The 22,406-nt window shown below is 38.4% G+C and overlaps 1 protein-coding gene across 1 annotated transcript; it reads left to right on the forward strand.

The window, feature by feature from the left end:
- Positions 1 to 1,190: 1,190 nt before the first annotated feature.
- Positions 1,191 to 22,049, forward strand: LOC113231505 (beta-1,4-N-acetylgalactosaminyltransferase bre-4-like). Its single transcript, XM_026465830.1, has 8 exons — positions 1,191 to 1,416; positions 6,069 to 6,137; positions 8,803 to 8,947; positions 11,947 to 12,044; positions 15,078 to 15,252; positions 16,141 to 16,263; positions 18,972 to 19,067; positions 21,908 to 22,049. The coding sequence occupies exons 1-8, from the start codon at positions 1,191 to 1,193 to the stop codon at positions 22,047 to 22,049; spliced, it is 1,074 nt and encodes a 357-aa protein (XP_026321615.1).
- The last annotated feature ends 357 nt before the right edge of the window (positions 22,050 to 22,406 follow it).

Below are 22,406 nucleotides of genomic sequence, written 5' to 3' on the forward strand. Positions count from 1 at the left end.
AATCAATCTACGAACAAAATTAGTCGATATCTTTATTACATGTATAGCACTACTGACGTATGATCACATGTGGCTTTATTATAAGCAAACTTTAGTTTCTTTTGAAGGGGTGAAAAAAGGCTCACTGATTATTTTTTAACCGTTACAATATATCGCACGTGAAACCAAATACTGTCCTATATCAAAATAGTGAAATTGAGAAAATACGATTTGAAAGATTGAAAAATTAGTGAATGAAACCAATAAATTTATGTTCTTCTTCGTTTTTTTACAATACCAAGTGATAGGACGAACAAGTTGTGGACCTGGTGGTAAGCGACACGCTTGTCCATGACAGTTGAAACGCTACTCAGAGCTTTAAAAGGCAAAGATCGGAGGGGCACTGCCACTGTGCCCGTCGCCCTGAGACATAAGTTGACAAGTCCCATTTGCTTTTAATTTCACTAGCACCCCTACTCTTCAAAACCAGAATACAGTAATGCTCACATTACTGCTTGGCGGCAGAAATAGGTAAGGCGACAGTACTTCCCTGAACGAACTCCTTCACAAGGAGCTCTGCTGCTACTAAAAATTATAGGTGGTATAACCAAATATTATGTATAAATAAATGACGAGACCAGGGAAAGAGCTATCAAAGTCGCCTAAAAATATTTTGAGTTAATACTAATCTAATTCGATAAACGCTGAGCGTGTTTTGCCTAAAGGCTAATAAGGTTCAATGTCCTAAAAAATTACTTTTAGTTTTAGGGAGAAAATACTTGAGACTAAATGGTACTCATTTGTTTGCATGCAAAAATGCTACCTGCATTAAAGTAACATTGACTTTAATGCAGGTAGCATTTTTGCATGTCCTTTTCACGAACATTGAACAGTTTTCGAAATCAAAAATTCTTTTTTCCTAAAGTTCTCATCAAGTGACTTTGATCGTTATTTCCCAGAACTCTTCAAATATAGGTATAATCACATTACACGCAATAAGATCTATTAAGTATTTTGTTTTGATCTTTCAAATTATATTTTCTCAATTCCACCAAATTATCATTAACGACATTATTGGGTTTCATGTGCTATATAGAGAAGATAAGTTATCGTATTAGTAGCGAAGGTAATCTATTAAATATCTGTAACATGGCAAAGGTTACAATATAATTGGTTTGTCTTTACAACTTTACAAGACGATATGAATCATAATGGTTTTCACGAGTGTAGAACGTAATCTGGAGTGTAACGGCCCTCTAGAGAGGTCAGGATGGCGCATTTGGCTGGTCCTCTGCCTGCCTACCTTTTACTACGTGCAAATGTGGCTACGTGACGACTTCACGAAAAACATGAACATCGACGATCACATTTTAATGGAAAACTTTGATGACAAAGTGAATTCATGGAACGTGGCTAATTTAACGACTGTTGCTCGTAGTAAGTATTAATCTTGACTGAAGTCTAATCGTCCAGTTACACGAGGAGAAACTTTTTGCATGGCCGCCACGCGGCAACCACCCAGCTACACACACGCCTTCGTGTACGTTAATGGTGAATCTGAATTCTGTTTACTAGGCAACATCATTTAAATTTCTCTCAATAATACAACCGCGCGGGCCGCCGCGTAGACCGAATTCAAGCCAGACTCACCCGCGTGCCCGGGACGCTCATTTAACTTAAAACGTAAAATCTAAATAGAGCGTATTATGCCACGACAGAGCGCGTTCAAATTAGCCGCTGTTTTAGCCGCGCGACTTTCGCGCTGCAGAAGTGCGACCAAATTTTTAGTGATGTATTTTTTAGCGTTTGGGTCAATAAACCTAGAATATTTTTGAACACCCTGCGTATTACATCTTCAAAAAGATTATACAAAATTCTCGCAGCGAGCTTATTAATCGCTTACAACTTTGCCATCAGTAAGCGATACCAAGAAACTACGATTCCTTTGACGCCGTCTCTCTACTTCATCTTCACGTATTTCTTGTCCGAGCGCCTCCACAACTAACAGTATTTTTTTTACACGATTTTTTTACATAAACGATTATGTCAGTTCTAAGATGAAAATAATGTCAAAATACGACACGAAAGCTCTCGTTTGGCGTTTCGGAGTAAGGTATCCGCAACTACTTGTGTCAAATTACGATCTTCGACTCGTCGTTACTTTCGGATCCGATACGAAGCTAAAACTATGACCGTTGCTACATATTTCGTATGCGTGTTGAGGTTATGATGTCCGATATACGTTGTCAAAATCCTGTCAAAATGGCTTTTCGTAGCAGCTTTATCAACGTCCGATGTCGGACACCCATATAAATCACGCGTTTAATTCCGCAATCGTTCCACAATCGGGCACTTAACGCGTTTCATAGTAAGAAATTATTAAAACGAAGGACGTACGCAGCTACGTGTATCGGATTTTACTTTTGGGAGTAGACGCCCAGAACCAAAAGATATACAGTTAGGGGGGTTAGAGTTCTTGGGGCACACACTTCACATACATGTAACTAGGCATTAAAAATGACTCACCAGCTACCTTTTTTCAGTTGTAGTTTTAGTTTCAAAATTCTCAATAAATTTTAGACATAACTTTTCTCATGCGTTTTTTTATCCAGTCGATTGGAATAACTGGCGGAACTGCTACCCCATATTGCAGGGTATTGATTTGCATAAATCTATAAATTCTTCAATTCGATTTTCATCCATCGTGACTGCAGCGTGACGCGGTTGCAGTGCTTCTAGAAATTGTATGAAAAGTGACAGTCGTGCGGCTGCAGCGCTGCTTAAGCGCGTCTAACAGCGGCTAATTTGAACGCGCCTTTAAACGCACGAGGGCGCTGCGCGGCGGCAACGCGGGGTGAGCGCGATGAAAGTCGTTTCGAATAAATGCGCCCTAAGGGTGCGTACAGATCTGGCGTACTGCGCAATTATGCCTGTTTGAGAAAGGCTCGCCTGCACACGTGCATTACGTTATACAGTCTGATCGCGAGCCCTTCGCGCACTAGTGCTTCTCTCAAGACCTGTTCAATACTAGTGTTTTTTCGGTAAGGAGAGTACGATGGTATTTCTAAGTGATAATTTACTTATTTCTTTAAATTTTGACACGCTTGCACATCGGTTTTCAAGGTGTCGCCATCTCTGAGGTATATAACTTTTCTCTATAGTCTCGGGTCTGGGTGTTTGTGGTACCGTCGTTGTTTCCAATTGCCTAACACAAATGCTTTAGTTGCGTACTTTGGGATCAGAGCAACGTAGTGAAGTTGTCCATTATTTATATTTAAATATATATATTAGACAACTTCATATAAATCAGTTTATTTATTGTGCGCCTAGCATTGACTTACAATTATATGGACGTCGGGTCCTCGCCAAAAAGTGTCCGCACTTGTAAGGCGCTAAAATCATATACAGAGCGCCAAACTCCGCTTTAGTCTTCATTTGTTCGACTGACAGCGCGATACTGCGATGACATTACAATTTAAATTTCGAATAGGTTGACTTGGGACATTTTTTTCGTGGTTTTTGTATTAGACCCGTCGTCCATTTATTTGTAAGTCAATGGCGCCTAGGTTCCTTATTATGTTTCTATTATTATTATTTAACTCACATTTAAGCTGTCCTTTTTGGTAGGAATGACATACATTGATAGATTAGGGAAGGGTGAAAGGGAAATAAATTGTTCATTTTCACTAGGACAAGTAGTTCGATGTAGGCTACTGACAGACGGTTTATGTGAGGTGAACTCGTTCAATTGCAAGCAGTCGTGATATCAACTTAACGTGGTTGGTTGCAATCGTCCGGTATCGATATTTGTTTTTCATCGTTGGTCGCACACAATTAGTGTGTAGTAGGGATGGATAATATAACTTTTTCTGAATATCGTATCGAAACAATTTTATGAAACTATATATTCAGGGATACAGACTGCGTGCGCGTTGCGTTGATACATTGCCGTGACTGATATTCGGAATCAGATTTCGAAACTATAAATTATTGGATATAGTTTTACAAGAGCAATGCGCGCCAATATTAGTATATTTCGAAGACGCACAAAATGGTTTCACGTTGATATCCACTCAGTGAATATTTGATACGAAGCAATATCGGTATATAGTTTGGAGAATATATGATTTCATGTTGGTATCCACTCGGTAATCGCTCGGCTTGATTCGGCATCACTATAAAATACGCGATGCGAAGCAATACCGATATATAGTTTCTAAGGTACACGATATAAATATATAGATATAGATTCAATAACTGTATACGATTTTTAATATTATTAAATATCAATTCAATAATAATTTAATTATATACGATTTGTAAAGCCCACACAGTCAACGTAGTCCCGAACTAGGGAAACCCTGTGTCGCGGGTGCCATGGACACACACATAGACAACCACAAATTACACCCAAACTCACGAGAGAAATAAATGTAGGCCATTTAAATATTTCTCCCAGTTCGGTAATCGAACCTAGGACCTATGTGTGGCAGTCCGGAACGTTAACCGTTCGGACATGGCGGCAGGATTGCGACACATATCATTTGTTAAATAAATTTATTCAATAGTGGCAACCAATATTCTAAAGTAGTTGTAAAATTTGTTTTTATTTTATCTGAACTTGGGGTATAGTATTTGAAAATCACTCTCTGTAATATAACAATAATACAGGTTTTAATTACGTTGCCTCCGTAACAATAATTATAGAAGTAACATCTGTGCTTTCATTTAACTTTACTGAGCTCCTGGGCTAGGTACGCGGTGACAACTGCGCGAGCAAGCTCCCGTATCTTTCTACGTTAGTTTTAATTATACTGACCCTCCCTACCTACCCTTAGGGCATACGAGAAGAGCACTATAACCTGTGCGCGCACCACGGGAAACTTATAAGTGCAGGTTCTGACCCCAGATCAGCCAGTGTACAGGGTTGTCACAGACCTCTGTCACTTGACTTCATCCGGTTCTTCGAGAGGCTAGTGCCTCGAGTGAGCCGTCCCGAGTGCACGTACAGTACCCTCCCTATTTTCTAGATAGGTACCGGAACTGTAGGCACACTCACGTCCCGTTGCGCATTGCACAACTAGCAGTTGCCACCGCTAAGCCGTCGCCTCTGAGTCCACTACCAAATCTCCACATTGGTGGCGGAGCTGTAAGGCACGCTCACTTCCCGACGCCGAAAAACGACGTCTCTACAGTTTCCAATAACCTAAGTGGCTGGAGGGACCGGAGGATATCTAGCTTATCCTCTACCGACACTAGCCCTGAGATACCAGTCGCGACAATGTCCGGACATAGCTTCCAACTTAAAGGGCAACTCACGTGTCCCGCACGTCTCCTCGCTTCAGGCCCTCAACTAGATCGCTACTAAGACGCGTCAGCTGCTCACGAGACAGACGCCCCGGACACATGCAACCGGGGCAGACAAACATGTCCGTCTCTGTACCTAACCACAAACCCCAGCGTGTCTATACCCAAGTCCGGATCCGCCAGAGACGCAAAGGCGTATCACTGGCGGAGGGCTTGGCCCGGACGCCCGCTGTACCCTGGTCTTGCCGTCGAGCCCGTAGTCTCCCGGGAAAACCCTATCTCTCGGGTCGGTAGATAGGGTGTACGAGCAGTCAAATTCAACTGCAGATGTAGTTGAATATATCGACTGCGCTCATGCATTTTGTCTTTTTTTTATAATACCAAGTAATACCAACATGCCTATCCATAACAGTTGCAGTGCCACTCAAAACTTTAAATCGCAATGATTTTTTGGTCACTGCCATTGCGCCCGTCATCTGAGACATAAGTAGACAAGGGTCATGTGCTTCTTGTAATTTCACCATTCTCACCCTACTAAACCGGAACGCAGTAATGCTCACATTACTACTTGCGACAGAAATAGGTAAGATGGCAGTACTTCTCTGGACGAGTTCTCTCGCAAGGAGCTCTAGCGGCTACTAGATCGTCTTGGAAAAGAACTTCTTTACGACTTTTAAATAGTACCTGTATCGTATAATGTCTCTGCCGTCTTCAAGTAATTTTTTTATAAGAAACGATGTATTTGTATTATAGCATTACGTACATTTTGAGATCATTTTCAGGTAATAATAGCGATCAAAGTCTAACAGGATTAAAGGTTTGGTTAATGGACTCGATTGGAGCAAAACCAGGTAAGCGGCATATAAACTATCTGTGTTTCCGTAATATTATAATGATAGAAGCTTGTTGTGTCTTATAATGTTACATTACAAAAATGTAAGATGAATAATAATAATAATAATAATGCACACACTCATGGCCACGCACCAGAGAAACCATGTGTCGCAGCTGCAATGGACTCACACATAGACAACCACAAATTACACCCAATCTACGTAGTAACTATTAATAATCTGTGACCAAATTCACGAGATAAATGATTAATGTAGGCCATATAAATATTTCTCCCGGCCCGGGAATTGAACCCGGGACCTCTGCATGGCAGAACAGCATGGTAACCGTTCGGCCACAGGGTCCGAATGTGGTCCGAATATAATGAAAATCATGGTAGTAAAAATATCATGATGTTTAATAAAATAAAATAAACATCTTTTTTTAAACCTACTTATTGTTCTTGTTTATGTGAATAATCTGTGTTTTAATTTTGTTTAGTTTGTGATATTATTTTGTATACTTTTCTGCGCTATCGTGTCAAATCAAAACACTGTAAGTCCGTGGTCCTAGAGTACAGTGTTTTGTAAATTTGTTACAACAAGAATTTTTCGGTCGTTAATATCAAGGGAAAAACAATGTTTTTCGATGGAAATAGCTTATTTTGTAAAGTTGTAAGTATATTGAATTTTTATTGAATTGATATTTAATTATTTTTTGTGAAATTACTAGTACCACTAGTTTCTTATAATTATTAATACAAAGATCGAACAGAAAAAATTCCTTCGATCCGGACGGTCATTACTATTATAATTTATTACGGCCAGCACTAATATAATTATAAATAACAAAATAGTATATTGGTTGGACGGAACTCTTTAACATCTAATAATCAAAGATATTTAATTAAATTATACATCTTTTTATATTATTAATTCGAAAAATTAAAAAAAAAAAACGAAAGCTACATTTTGTAGCGTTTTCTGAAAATGATGTTTTGAAGTTACAGTGTATTTATTGGTTTGACACGTTAGTGCGGTGGAGAGATTTGTAACTTCAACTTCACGAGACAGTAGTTGCAATTTAGTCTCTTTGCTTTTTGCTCTATAGCAACCAACTGGTAATGGATAAAGCCACCCCATCCCATCCCTCCTTATAATATGCCTGAATTGATTAATTGAGCAAACAATTGTTTTTCAGTTTCTAATGCTACAATAAGTACGCTCAAGCCTGGTACTCTTCCCATATGTGAAATTAACAGTACCCTAATGAAACGTATGTATATAAAATGCAATAACTATTATTGTATAGCAATAAATGTTTTTCTATTTCTATTTCTAATAATATAACTTTGCATCTTACTGTGCCACTGATATGAATAATAAATGACAAGACGTTTTAATTTCCCAATAGATGACTAAAAGTTTGAAATTAAATACACACATCATAAGTGTCTATCAAGCACGTTTTAGCCAATTGTTGAAAATCAGGTTTTTTAATATCTTTTTTTCACCACCGATGCATTTTTAGTTTGGTAACTTTTATAATTTTGAGTTGAAAATTAAATTGACCAAAAAAATTCATCAGTATTAAAAAAATTCTGATTTTCAGTAAAAACGTGCTTAGTCCCTAGACACTTTTGATGTGTGTAGAACTTTAACATAATGTTTATTCCACAAATCCTCACTAACGTAACGTAACGTACTTGCTACGCAGTGGGGATTCGTGGTGCCAACCAAAACTAACCAACTTGGTGTTGATTTTTTCCACATACATTATTTTCAATCATAAGTACGTATCAACAGGTATTTCGCAAATTTTGTAATAATTGGTCAGGTAAACATTTATTTTACAAAACCTAATTAACTTTCGTCGATCCGGTGGGACGAATCCATGTCCATGCTGCACCGTAGCATTGCTCTAACTATCTGAGCCAGTGAGATTTTTTGTGAAATAACTCCACTAGCCCACGTAATAATAGATCTGTTATTTTACCATTACTTAACAAAAATGATCGAGGAAAACATCATTCAACCAGAATTAAGTTATAAGGACTTCAAGTATAGACCATCAGTAGCGACAGTGTTTTGTTTTAGTCTTGAAACTTGTCAAAGAGTATCAGTACCGTAGTACCGTGGGCAGACGCGACAGTCCATACCTGTTGGAAATGAGATAGGCAAGCAGATAATATTGAGATAGTAATATCGTCATTATGTAATAAAATAATTCAAAACAAAACAACACAGATTAATCGCGTAACTGCGAAAGGTTATTCCCCTATATGTTCTGATATTTTTTAAAGTACTTTTGCATTACCGAAGCACACAAGATGGTATTATTTAATTGTTTCAAAGATGAGAATATACGAATGCTAAAAAGAAAAAACAAATAAAGTAAATGAAAATTACGGTCCAGATTTTGAAATTATTGATGTTTGATTACCTTTCCTTGCCGAAAGGCTGTCTTTCTGTTGGTCCGATCTGTTGGTTCTATTTGTAGCTCAGCTGGCAGAGCGGTAGCCACGTTGAGGCAACAGTCGCTGGTTCGAGTCCAGTCGGGAAGTAGAATTTGTGTATTTTCGACCTTTGTATCAAAAATAATTAATTTATGCCTGTATTTGATTCAACACACCTGATTTTTTATTATCTGGTTCGTAATGAATTCTATTTAAATACAATTTTGCAGGAGATACAAAGATAGTTCCACATTTGAATATTTCGCATGACGATGTGAAACCAACGAATTTGTACCCCAAGCTGAAAGTAGGCGGGTATTTTGCACCGGAGGAGTGCCAGGCAAGGCATTACGTCGCTGTCATTGTCCCTTACAGGTTAGTAAACATATGTGGCCGGAAACACTAAGATAGTATCTGATTCCTCTATATAATAACAATAAATATACCGAGGTATTGTAGTGTGGTAATGTACCGAGTTCTTAGGTTTTTGCGATTGTTACACATAGGAAATGTAACAATTTTTTTTAATAAAAAATAAGTGCGCATTTGACCTCTATCTCATCTGATGGAAAGTGACAATGAGGTCGAGGATGTAGCATGCACACCTAAATAATGCCTATTCACTTTCGCCTTGAAAAGGTCCAAGTTACAGCGTTCGGGGAACAAGTCTGCAGGCAGGGAATTCCATTCCTTAGCCGCTTGCCATACAAATGTGGAAGCGAAACTAAACGAATATCCAGTACATAGGGGTGGAACCCCAGACCACGTCTAGTCTTCCGATGATAGAAAGGTGAAGGTAGAATCAAATTATGCAATTCCAACGCAACACTCTCCGGAATACATCCTGTAGAATAAGAAGCACGAACGAACGAACGAGAAGCTGGCAACTCTACAGCTTCGCCTCTACTAATTCCGAGTCACCTATAAGCCTCTTAGCACGCTTGTCTATTGAATCCAAGGTGGCCAGTTGGTATTTAGCAGAGCCATTCCGTAAGTGGCAGCAATACTTCATACACGACCGGACTTGTGCTTGGTACAATCCTGATTTAAATCACGTGTATTTGTTTTTTCAAACAAACCAACGACACTATCGAAAGCCAAAATATACATCAAGAGTTCGCTATGAAGGACGGAGTCGTGCAACAGAGGACGCCGTATTACAAGTATTCATCGGATACATTCTCGAAAACGACCGCACCAATAGATTTAATTGGAACCGATCCATTTGTTTTTTATCACAGATTCTTGCGAATAAGCCTGATATTGTGATATTGAATCTATCGCAGTCGAGAGTATTTCTTGTGGACGTTACCATCCCGCATGAATGAAACTGAAAAACGTCGGTAGTATCTCAATCTGGCGCACGAGATCACCGACACGTGGGATGTGGCCTCCGCTGAAATAACCCCAATTGTTTTGTCCGCAAACGGTTTATTCCAGTTAACCTCGCTAGCAGCTTGAGGCGGTTGGATTTCTGTGTCGTGTCGCTTCCAGCACAAATGCAGAGGGCGGTACTGCTCGATACAGCATGTATTATACACCGGTTCTTGAATCTAAGTCCCTGATCCCGGCCACCTGTGCCTCCAATTTAAAAATTCAAAATTGATCTTTTAGGCCACGGGACAGGCGTGAGTGTAAAATAATAATAAGAATGATAATTTATTTATTTCAGATAACATTTAAGGTAAGATAACGTTTAATATTAGTAGAGCTTAATCCTAGATTAAACCAAACTTTACTTTGGAAAAAACAATAACAAAATCTAGTTATTTTGCTACCTTGTCGTTTTACCATGTCGTCCATTTAATGATAGGGTCATTTCGATATATGGTCGTTTTCCTACCAAGTCATTGTAAGTTATAGTCTTTCTACAGAGGTGGTCGTTTTGCGATCTAGTCCTTATGCTGATCAGGTCATTTTGATGATATAATCATTCTGATACCGACCCATTAATACTTAATAAGTTTAATATCTAGCTATGAAATTGGCCTCTGTGCGAGTTTACACATTATCGGCCCACCAGGCCTATCCATGGGCCTACCAGCTATAGCTTTCAGGATGCCGTCACAGCTTTTCTGCCGTCCACTGACTAAAACGCACTAAGTGAGAAATGGTCAAATATCCGTTTTAAAAAGCAAAAGATAATGCACAAAATTCTTTTTTAAAAACTATTAAAATTGCATATGCATAGCTGAAATATCATTAAACAATTTAAATATTCTAAAACTACCGAATTCTTAGGTTTTCGCGATTGTTACACATAGGAAATTAAACTATTTTTCCGGATTTAAATCGCGTATATTTGTTTTTTCAAACAAACTGACGTTTCGGGCCCTTTACAGGTCCCATGGTCACGGTTGACTGAGGTGGTACAGTCTTCAACCAGTTATGTCTAATATCTAATATCTAATCGACAATAAGGGATTTCAAAAACTAAAAACGAAAGTACATTACCTAATAAGTAAAACGACATCAATAACTTTTTAAAAATAAAATTTGAAATATCCAAAATTTTTACGTGAAACTCTCCCAAACATTCAATATGACATTCGTAGAGAGGCTTGGGTTTGTTTGATAAAAGATTAACATGACACTTTTTTCTAAACTACCTTAAGTAAGGGTGAAATGGAGTATTAAAGTTTGAATAGGAACATTTTAACGGGTGGTGCGCTTTGCTTTAGACTTGGTTTGGATACTTTAGGTACAAAATAAATAAATAAATACGTGTTTCAGGGTTTTTTTTAAACAACCCCTAAATATAGGTTAGGAGGGTATCGTAATATATAAAGAATATATAAAAATTACGCTGACGAAATCGTGGGCGACAGCTAGCTGCGTTTAGGCATTTGTCTTATCTATTAAACCAACGTTTCACGCCCTGTACAGGTCCCATGCTCAAGTCAGCCGTGACCATGGGATCTGGAAAGGGCTCGAAACAAAGTTTTGTTTGAAAAAGTAAATATGAAAAATATGCTTTCATTACCAATAGCCCTCATCAACGCTAGTCTATCGCGCGTGATCAGGAGCGTACAAGACTGCGTCCGGGAAAGCCTTTGACGCGCAATTGTGAGCGATTATCTGTTTCAAATTTTTTAAGCAAACCTTCTTTCGCGCTCGATTGCTCGTGTTTGTTTTTCTTATAACGGAAAGAGCGTCCGTGTAAAGGCTAATAGCGCAGGATAGACTAGTGAAACTAGTGAGTGTTGGAGTGACCGACTGATGAGTGAAATCGTGCGGTCTTTCCCTTTTCCTTCCAACGTCTTTACACGAGCGTTTAATCGCGCACGATCGCTGTACCACGCTCGTTAGAATGTCTCTATAAAGCGTATATATAGGTATGATATTTGTTCACTACTATTTTGAATCTCTTCCAGGGGTCGACACGACAATTTGAAGATATTCCTGTACAACATCCACCCATTTTTAATGGCTCAAAAGCTTCAATATCAAATTTTTATCATTGAACAGTACGGTAAGTATTTATGGACTTACCTAATTAATAATGACCGCTGTGGCACTGTAGACCCACTAGGATTAGGGCAGTTGAAGTTTGCAATTTCTCTGTTACCTGATGAAATTCAAAGCGATAATATAGTTGAAAAAATATTATTTGCACCGATGAATGTTATCTCTTGGAACGGCTTATCCTTTATATTACAATATAGTAATAAAACCATTAACACTTCTTTACGCGTACATGGACTTAATGATCTTGGTCCTTCGTACGAGTCATGGATGCGCTGAATGCTTTGAATTCTAGTTTCGAATTATTTCTTTACTAATGAGGCCGTTTTTTTAAACCAGTAAGTACTTCGTAAAATACCCACTGCCGACTCTTTGCTGACTAATTCAATGAAGTTAGTTCCGCATAAAGATTGTCAAGTTTAGAATGCGTAAAAGTGTTTAAACTATGGCAAGTGCGTTGCCGAGACGGCTCACTCTTTTGTTCTATAGTAAAGATGAAGCGATAAGACGAATTGCAAATAATATTTCGACAACTATACAAGAACTAGATTCATTATTACTACTATATATATTACTGTTACCACTAATAATAGCTGTTAAGATGTAACCAATACCACTACCAACACCAATACTAATAAAAACCTGTAACCAATGGATGCTGGCTATCTGAATATATAACTTTTTTTTTATTCAAATGTAAGTGCGCATTTGACTTCCATCACACCTGATGGAAAGTGATGATGAGGTCGACGCTGGAGCACGCGCACCTAAATAATGCCTATTTACGTTCGCTTTGAAAAGGTCCATGTTATAACGTTCAGGGAACAAGTCTGCAGGCAGGGAATTCCACTCCATAGCCGTTCGCCATATAAATGTGAAAGCTATATTAGACTCTAGCTCTTTCATGGCCTATAAGATTAATTTTGAATTTTAAATAGGAGAGGCGGTATTCCCCTGCAATGGCGCAGTAAACCGGGGTCAGGGACTCAGGTTCAGGAAACGGCCAACCGACATTTGTGCTGGAAATGATACGCTACAGAAATTAAGCCGCGTTTCTGTAGTCGAGTCGTTATCAATACTAATAGAATTTAACCCCGACAAGGCAATTGGGATTATTTCAATGGAGACCGAAGTCCTCCGACATTTCTCGGTTTCAGCTTTCACGAGTAACGTAACGTACATAGTAAATACCCTCAACAGCGATCGATCAAATACCACAAATATCAGACTTACTCACAAGAATAGTTCTGTCCGTAATAATGGATAGGTCCCAATAGATTTTGGTGAATACTTATAACAAGGCCATCCTCAATTGCACGAGTTCGTACTTCGGTGTGAGCTTGATACTATTATTATTATTTTGAATATCTACAACCATCAAAAGTAACTTTTACTAGCAATAGAGCTCCTTGTGAAAGAGTTCGTCCAGGGTAGTACTACCACCTTACCTAATTCTGCCGCCAAGCAGTAATGACAGCATTACTGTGTTCCGGTTTTGAAGGGTAAAATTACAGGCACATGGGACTTGTCAACTTATGTCTCAGGGTGACGTGCACAGCGGTAGTGCCCCTCAGATCTTTGCGATTTAAAGGCTTGTTCGTTCCGTCACTTGATGTTATAAATAATCTCAGTACTGTAATAGGGGGTATAGCTCTAATGCATTGCGAGAGGTACTTTTAATAATATAAACCTGGATTAACTTCAAACATTTGGTTTATTTCACGTTTTTACATAATTTTAGTATTGCGTTACTAAAATTATGTAAAAACGTGAAATAAACCAAATGTTCAATGTGCAATTCTACTCATAGAGTACAGCCTAGTCTACAGTACAGAGTACTAAAAAAACCGACCCCAAAAGTACGTGGAATTATATTTATTTGCCAAGTTTTATTGAAATCGGTTACCGAAAAGTACGCAAACCTGGATTCATCTGGATAATAATCTGGATCTGGATAATAAAAATCGGTTCTCACTACTCAAAATATATTGAGATAAAAACGCCTAGATTTGGAGAATAGCAAAATCAACCATTAATCATTCTCCTTATATTAAAATTTGGACGCTATTTATAAAAATGAATTTTTATGCGTGAAGTGGATGAAATGGGAACACAATGGAGGTATCCTCTTTCCAACAAAAAAAAAAATCATGAAAATCGGTTCACAAATACCGGAGTTATCGCGTAACATACATACAAAAAACAACTTACAGTCGAATTGAGAACCTCCTCCCTTTTTTTCAGTCGGTTAAAAAAGAAAATTAGGGATCAAGCATCTTTTTTCCAATCCCCTGAAAATCAGGTTTTTTAATAAATTTTTTAACACCCATGCATTTTTTCCCTTCAATTTTATAATTTTAATTTGAAAATGAAATTGACCAAAAATCCATTAGTGGTAAAAAATTTTACTAAAAACATGATTTTAAATAATTAGCAAAATCGTGCTTGATCCGTGACACTTTTGCTAAGTGTATTTTAGATTCTCGCTTCTCCCATGGACTAAAATATTAATTTTCAATTTTTAAATGGGAGAGGCGGCAACAGCACAGTCGTTATTATTATTCACGACTATAGTTTTTATCTTGCACTCAAAAATTTAAAGGAGACACGAAGAATTATTTATAACATTGTTTTAGTTCAAATTCCAACAAACAAGTCACTAATATACAAGCTATGAAATCTAAGGGAACTCGCACGATACTATATGCCTAAATATTGTTTTTTATGTTACCAAGAGACGGGGCGAACAAGTCGTGGCTTGGGTGGTAAGCGACACGTCTGTCCATAACAATTGTAGTGCCATTCAGAGTTTTAAATCGCAAAGGTCTGAAGGGCACCTCCATTGTGCCCGTCACCCTGAGATATAAGTTGGCAAGTGCCATGTGCCTGTAATTTCACCACCATGTATCCAAAACCCAGCAGTGTCGCTTTGGTTTAGAGTTAGGTAACGAGGCTAGTATTTGTCCACACAAGTTTGACTTCGAGAATGTTATCATCACTATGGTACTATATATTATCCATTTTCTCATCTGTTTTTTAGGCAACGCTTCATTTAACATGGGACGACTGTACAACGCTGGGTACAGAGAGATACAAGAATACGGCAAGTGGAAATGCGTAGTATTTCATGATGTAGATTTATTACCGACAGATCGGAGGATCTTGTACACTTGTCCTACGTACCCCAGACATATGTGTGCTGGTACGCTTCATGAGTGAGTAGAAGAAGCTAACTAATTTCAGTTCGTTTATGTCTCATGAAAGTAGTGGCATAACTTAATAAGATAAATCCTCTCCTTGCTTTCTCAAACTCGTATCTTATAGCACAAGATTACTGAAATGCAAAAAGGGATTGTGTATACAATTTTTGCAGGCTGATTTCACATGACATTTCCTTCATATCCACACGCTGGCTTTTACGTATTCTTAAAGTAATACATCCAAATTAACACCCTTGATAAGAAATTTAAAGCAAATAGACAGTTTTGCTATCTCCAGAATAATCACTCTTTATAAGATACGAGTTTGAGAAAGTAAGGCATCGAAATGTACTCTCGGCTCTCGGTTCCTAGAACTTCTTCCACTGATGTTCACTGGTTCCTTTCCTTCGTCAAATTAAGTTCAAAAACTACTAAACTTTTTGAGCTATATACATATAACATATATCCGGGAAAATCTCAATGCGCTATTGAGGGATTTCGGGATTTCACAAAACGCCACCAATGCCATCTAGTGTTAACAAAACTAATTCTATTTTCTCTCTAATTTGACCTAAAATTAACTGAATATGATAAGATAAGATAGGTACAACTAAATAATAATGTAACAACCCTACACCCCGAGCGAAGTGTAGACATTTACGCGCTGAACAGGTAGAAGTTGATTTACTTGCTCTTATTGTACTATGGTTGTGGTTTCATATATATCATAGTTATCAGTGCGCAAAAATTTCCCCATAAAATTGACCTCTCAAATAGAATTTTATAATTTTAGATTCTTGGCGATGTGAAGAACGGTCATATTGCATGTATTATTTCCCTTCTTTACAAGTTACCACTCCCAATAATCGACTGCTTCTAAAAATGTCGATGTTTAAATTTCAGTCCAACCTACCGTCCTTTGTTTGGCGGTGTAGTAGCGATGACTCCAGAACATTATGAAAAAGCTAACGGGTATTCCAATCTGTTCTGGGGCCGGGGAGGCGAAGACGATGATATGTTTTGGAGGTAAACATAAACTTTTGGATTTGGCAATTTTGCAAACACAAAAAGTGATATATTTTCCAAGCACACACACACAAGAGGGTTCACTCTTCTTTTTGACACTTTTGGCAGCTTTATATGAACTTAATTCCGTATTTAACAGATCTTGCAAAAGTTTGTTTAATTATGGTCACTATAAAGATATCCTGTGTTAAATTATTTATAACATATTAGTAGCAGTAGAACTCCTTGTGCAGGGCAGTTCAGGTGACAAATACTTAATATTTAAAGGAAACATACTCGTTTTTAAATAAAGTTACCGTTGTAGTAAAGTATCAATATTGTATTCCATTAATGAACAGCAACTGCACAAAATACACCCATTAGAAAAATTATCCCTTAAATTGTAATATTCTTTTGAAATCATAACATGATTATGAATTTAGTAGCAGTAGACCTCATTGTGAAAGAGTTCGTCCAGGGAAGTACTGCCACCTTGCCTATCTCTGCCGGCAAGCAGTAATATGAGCAGTCCGGTTTTGATGGGTGCTAGTAAAATTTGTCAACTTATGTCCCAAGGTGACGGGCGCAGTGGCTGTGCCCCTCAGATTTCTGCGATTTAAAGCTCTGAGTGGCACTGCAATTGCTATGGACAGGCGGGTCGCATACCTACAGGTGCACGATTTGTTCGTTTCGCCACATGGTATCAAAAAAAAACTTACACTGGAAATCTATAACCGACGTTGTGGCCTATGCAGTCTGTGGGCTCTACGTAATATAATCATATCTCAACCAGATTGATTAATTTAGTCACAGTCACGCTGGGTTAGTAGAATAACGACTTAATTTTAAAGAGCGAACGTCGAGTTTAGCGTGAGGCGTGGCAAACTCGAACACATCTCAACCTGTTTAAGGACGTCTTTAAATTATTAAATTATAACATTTTTATAAAAAAATCGGATCTCAAAAATTTGTGAAGTTACATCTGTTTGTCATGTTTTATTGAAATCGGTTGTGAAGTGGGTGAAATGGGTTACCTATCAGTAGTCCGAAATGACTTTTTCCAGAAATAACGTTTGCTCGAAGTTTCATAACCTCAAAAGTAATTTTGAGAGTAAAATATTTTTGTTTTTAAACTTAACCTTTTTTTTATTACCCGAAGGAACCTGCATACAGATACCCCGGCCCTGCGGAGGCAAAGCCGGAGTTATATAGGACTGGGCTGAACCTTAAAGGGGAGCAACCCGACCGCACCAAACCCCCGGGGTGTTCCTCCTCTCCGCTGCAGGTACCCGTGCCTCTAGGTACGCTATCCCTCGTCCGCGCCTCCACCAGCGGCCGGCCGCGCCCAGCGCTGCCCCTCCCCGAGAAGGGAGACACAACGGTCCCCCGACTCCAAATGTAAGGCTCGCCGAACACCAGTCGAGCTTTCCGTCTCGGGCCCCTCCATGCTGGGCAGCGGAGTCCGCTGTTGTCCTGGCACCGGATGTTGTTCTGGCCCCAGGGGCCATGGGGCTAGGACAACATCCCCTCAACTGTGGAGGGGATGTGGGTGGGGAAGTACCGAGGATGCTCCCCCAGCCCCCGCGGCGGTTCTGTTGATAGGCTTCGCCGCAACAGCCTACGCCTATGGGCCAATCGCCCAAATTCGGCCGCGGAGGACAGGATAAGCAGCAACGACACACCGACACGTCTCTTCCCCCGCGGCCCTACCGCCACTGCATCTGCACCCTAACGCCTGTCACTGCCGCCACGACAAGGCGGGAACCCATTCGGGGGTGAAATTTGACTTGACCTAACCTAACCGAACCTAATCGTGTCTTTGCGATAAATATCCAACGTGTCCTGAAAGAACAACGGTTTCGTTATAATTCGGTTTTCGGTGTAATGAAAATTCGAACAAACGTTATTTCGGAAAAAAAATTCGACTTTGTGATAGGTTACCGGTGAAATGTAATAAACAGATTCATCCCGTAGTTTTTCACCTTTAGAAGTGGAATATTTTCTTTAAATTTGAATGGGATCACTACTGAGTACCTCCTTTTCCATAAAAAAAAAGAATCATCGAAAATGATTTTCAAACGTCAGAGTAATCGCTTCACACACACAAAAAAATACAGTCGAATTGATAACCTCCTTTTGTTTGAAGTCGGTTAAAAAGCCAGGTCAAAAGTACCAAAAATAAACGAACTGGAGACTGATGCAAGTGGAGGAAGTGAAAAAGCGACGGATCTATAGTTCCCATGGATATAGGAATAGTTCTTGTATACCCTAGTACGAGACGTATGCTGGTACCTGTAAATGTACAACATTCTGCTAAAATTCTTTATTGAAAATCGAACCTAAATATTTTCAAATATGTCGATGTGCAGGTACACATAAATACAGGTTACAGCTACTAATCACCTATTCTGTCAAGACCTTGTATTTCATACATTTTTTGCTTTAATTTGTCCCAAAGTTTCTTTTGTTATAGAACTAATGTGGCATGATTACTTTGTATACCAATTGTTGTAAGTTTTTTTATGTTAGACTAATTTCGTACAAAAAAAGTACTTAGCTCATTTGTTTTCATTCGCATAAATAAGTTATTCTTAGCTAAAGTTATTCTAAACTTATTCTTTTTGCATAAATAAAACATTAGCAGCGTGCGCTTAGAAGCCGAACACATTATGTAAAATTCGATGAAATTCGATCATGAAAGTAATCCGTCTACGTAATATAATTTTCAGGTTACGCTTTACTGGTACTACGGTGGTGAGATACGACAAAAGGATAGCCAAGTACTGGTCGTTGCCGCACAACTCGGAACCCAAAAACGAACGCAGGTAAAAATACAGGGTGTTTTTTTACGATGTCAAGTGACAGCCCGGAGTTAAGCGACACGCTTGACCACACAGACCTTTAAACCGCAAAGATCTGAGGGATACTGCCACAGCGCATGTCACCCTGAGCCATAAATTGCCAAGTCCTGTGTGCCTGTAATTTCACCATCACTTTTACCTTTCAAAACATAAACACAGTAATGCACATATTACTGTTTGGCGGTAGAAATATATAAAGTGGCAGTACATAGCTGGACGAACTCACACAATGAGCTCTACTGTTACTAAATTCATCATCATGTTATAATTTCAAAAGAAGTATTTTTCTTTTATCTATTACGGATAATTTTTCTTATGCAGTTGCTGTTCATTAATTTAACATAATATTGATACTTTGCTACTACGGTAATTGTCAAAAACAAGTATTATTTCATTTAATATTTAAAATATTTAACACCTTAACTTCCGAAATATTGGCACCCAAGTTTTATTGTCACCTAAAAAAATGTTAAGTATCTACGCAGATTTTGCTCAACAATAAATCTGAAAGTAAATAAGATATTCAAAAGCCGATTAGAGGGGGTTTTAGATCTCGGTTCACTGATCCCAGATATGTCTATAACGCAATTTCGCTAAAAATGTCGAATATGTCATTTATGATAAGGACAGTTCGGGCGAGTGTACACGCTAAGAAATGCGACCTGTTTGCTACAGAAAAGATGAGGTCTTGTACACGACAAGAACTTCGTCGGATCTGGACACGAAAACATGTCGCGTCTGTTGCAGACGATACAATGATGAGTATGTACATGATACCGGAAGCAATCTTCCGGAAAGACGTGTGTCCCGACACGTCAACACCCGTCCACGCGCATAAACGTTCGTTTACTGACAATGCATCTCACCCCGCCACATACTATAGCGGCAGAGCGCGTCGTGTCGGGGGTAGACAAGATTTTTTATTGTCCGGTGCCGAGGCAGTGTACACAATTCGTGTGTAGAAACGACACGAATTCTTTGCGTGGAAACGTTAAGGTTGGACTCCAATTCTCTGGTTTATCGCTGAAACGTGTGGAAAAAAACCCGTACAAAAGACACATTCGGTATGTAGGCAACGTTGATGCATGTTAACAAGTGGGTTCCAAGACTAGCCTCAATCCTTCGACCCTCCTATAACACGATTCATTCGTACCGCGTAAATAGAAACCATATTCGAAAGTCTGAATTTTTTTTCACAACGCACACAACTCGTAGCCCCACATTGGGGAAACCCTGAATCGCGGGAGCCATAGATACACATAGACAAACACGAATTACACCCAAGCTCACGATAGAAATAAATGTAGGCCATACAATCTATCATAAATCTCTCGGCCCGGGAATCGAACCCGGGACCTTAATCAGATTGTTCGTGTCGTGTCATACAGAGTTATTTGTAAAATACTAACAAGTTTGGTTTCATGACTCTTTATAATTCATCAGATTTCACTTTCGTACAAAAATAATAGTAGTTTATGTGACTGTTACATAATCAAAAGGCATTATAATACGAGTGTGGGTCACTAAATATCACACGAGTGTTTTAATGCCTAATTATGTACCTACATTCACATACGTTATTTTATCTATACACATATCATAAGCTCTCTATGATGTGTTCAGGAACCGCATGTTACGACCGGCATTGCAGCATTGATCAGAGCTATTAGCAGTAATTATTAGTAAAATAATGCAAGGAACTTTTTAATTAAGTAATTTATTTATTTCTCACGCAACCTCGCAACCTACATTACAACTTTTTATTTTTAATTCATAGACAAACTAGAATCGGCCTCAACTATCATATCGTTCGATATCAAGTAACGTGTGAAATTGTCAAAATTGAGGTCAAATCAGATTGTTTTATTTTTCAGAGATGTTCGGAATTTTATTGTTATGAAGCAATAATAACATTTTCATAGATAAGAAATTTGTTTTAACAGTTTACCTTTATGCTGGTCGTAATTTGCGGTTTTTGTACACATCATAGAGCGTTTATGACGTGTGTGTAGATAAAAATATTTAAATTTGTTACCAAAGAAAGCGCTAAATGGCGCTAGCGTAAATTAATCAGCTCGATGAAAAAGTCAGGGGCAAACGTGGCGTCGGGGAGGGCGCTTGCACACTAACTACCTAGTTACCTAATACATTGTTCTGTACCAAATACAAAATTAAATCTAAAAAGTGTCCGATAGAATGCAGCAGTAGTGTGAGCATTACTGCATTCCGGTTTGGAAGGTTAAGGGTGCTGGTGAAATTGCAGGCATTTGGGACTTGTCAACTTATCTCTCAGGGTGACAGGTGCAGTGGCAGTGCCCGTAAGATCATAAAAGACAATCTTATATTTAAATATGAGCGCGATGCCTTAACGTTTGTTCATATTTAGGGGAACTTCCTGACACTACATAATTGTACTGTAAATATTTGTCCTTTAAAATCAAGGCGTGCAGATAAACGCAATAGATTAAGTTTTTCAAGTCATTCACGTTGTTGGAATGTTGTCTTGTAAGAGAAACAAACATTGTAAATGTTTGTTATAAAGTAAATAAGTTTTTGTTTTTGCAAAGAAATACTCCTTTGATTTGGCAGGACTTGATCAGAACGCTGGTTCTGTGTCAAACTAGGGTCATCGCTGTACCTACTGAGCTACAGATATAGTTGGTTATAACAAAATATTGGAGTAATTTCACAAAAAAATAAATAAATATCTGCACATTTATTGATTTTTTTGTGAAATCACTCCATATTTTGTTTTGTTGTGTTTACGTATTTAATACATTTAATAGAACAGTTTTCTGTTTCAGATTCGAAATCCTTAAAACGATAAGAGATCGGTGGAAACACGAAGGTCTCTCAAGTGTCAAATACAGACTAATGGGCACGACATTTAGACACCTGTTCACGCACATTGTTGTCGACATCAACCCTTTTGGAGATACGTATTGAGATCAATAAAGTTGTCAACAGTTTTGTATGAAATTGAAAGCTACCACACGCTACTCGCGCCATGCATTTTGAAATTTTACATTTTAAATCGTATGTATTTGAACTAGCAATAAAAAATATTCTGCGTATATCGAAACAAAGAATCTCGACGGTGTTGCCCATTCCGGGGTTTACCCTATTTTTCATAGCAGAATTTCACGATGCTGCATGAGAAAGATGAGTAGTTTTCTTAAGTATAAAAAGAGTTAAGTGTATGTCGACAAAATCGATAAATATTAAAAACTTATAATTATACATTTAGATTTATAATGCGGATGTAATAAAGGCTGTTAGAATTTAACATTAGAGGTTTAGCAA

This window comes from Hyposmocoma kahamanoa, unplaced genomic scaffold (genome assembly GCF_003589595.1).
Source record: "Hyposmocoma kahamanoa isolate Upper Pololo Valley unplaced genomic scaffold, ASM358959v1 65, whole genome shotgun sequence".
Lineage (NCBI taxonomy): Eukaryota > Metazoa > Arthropoda > Insecta > Lepidoptera > Cosmopterigidae > Hyposmocoma > Hyposmocoma kahamanoa.

Bases quoted from the DNA above. Each gene is read 5' to 3' on its own strand.
- LOC113231505 (XM_026465830.1), top strand. From the start codon at position 1,191: ATGGTTTTCACGAGTGTAGAACGTAATCTGGAGTGTAACGGCCCTCTA. The intron at 6,138-8,802 runs GTAAGCGGCATA...ACAATTTTGCAG, and splicing joins CTCGATTGGAGCAAAACCAG to GAGATACAAAGATAGTTCCA. The intron at 8,948-11,946 runs GTTAGTAAACAT...AATCTCTTCCAG, and splicing joins GCTGTCATTGTCCCTTACAG to GGGTCGACACGACAATTTGA.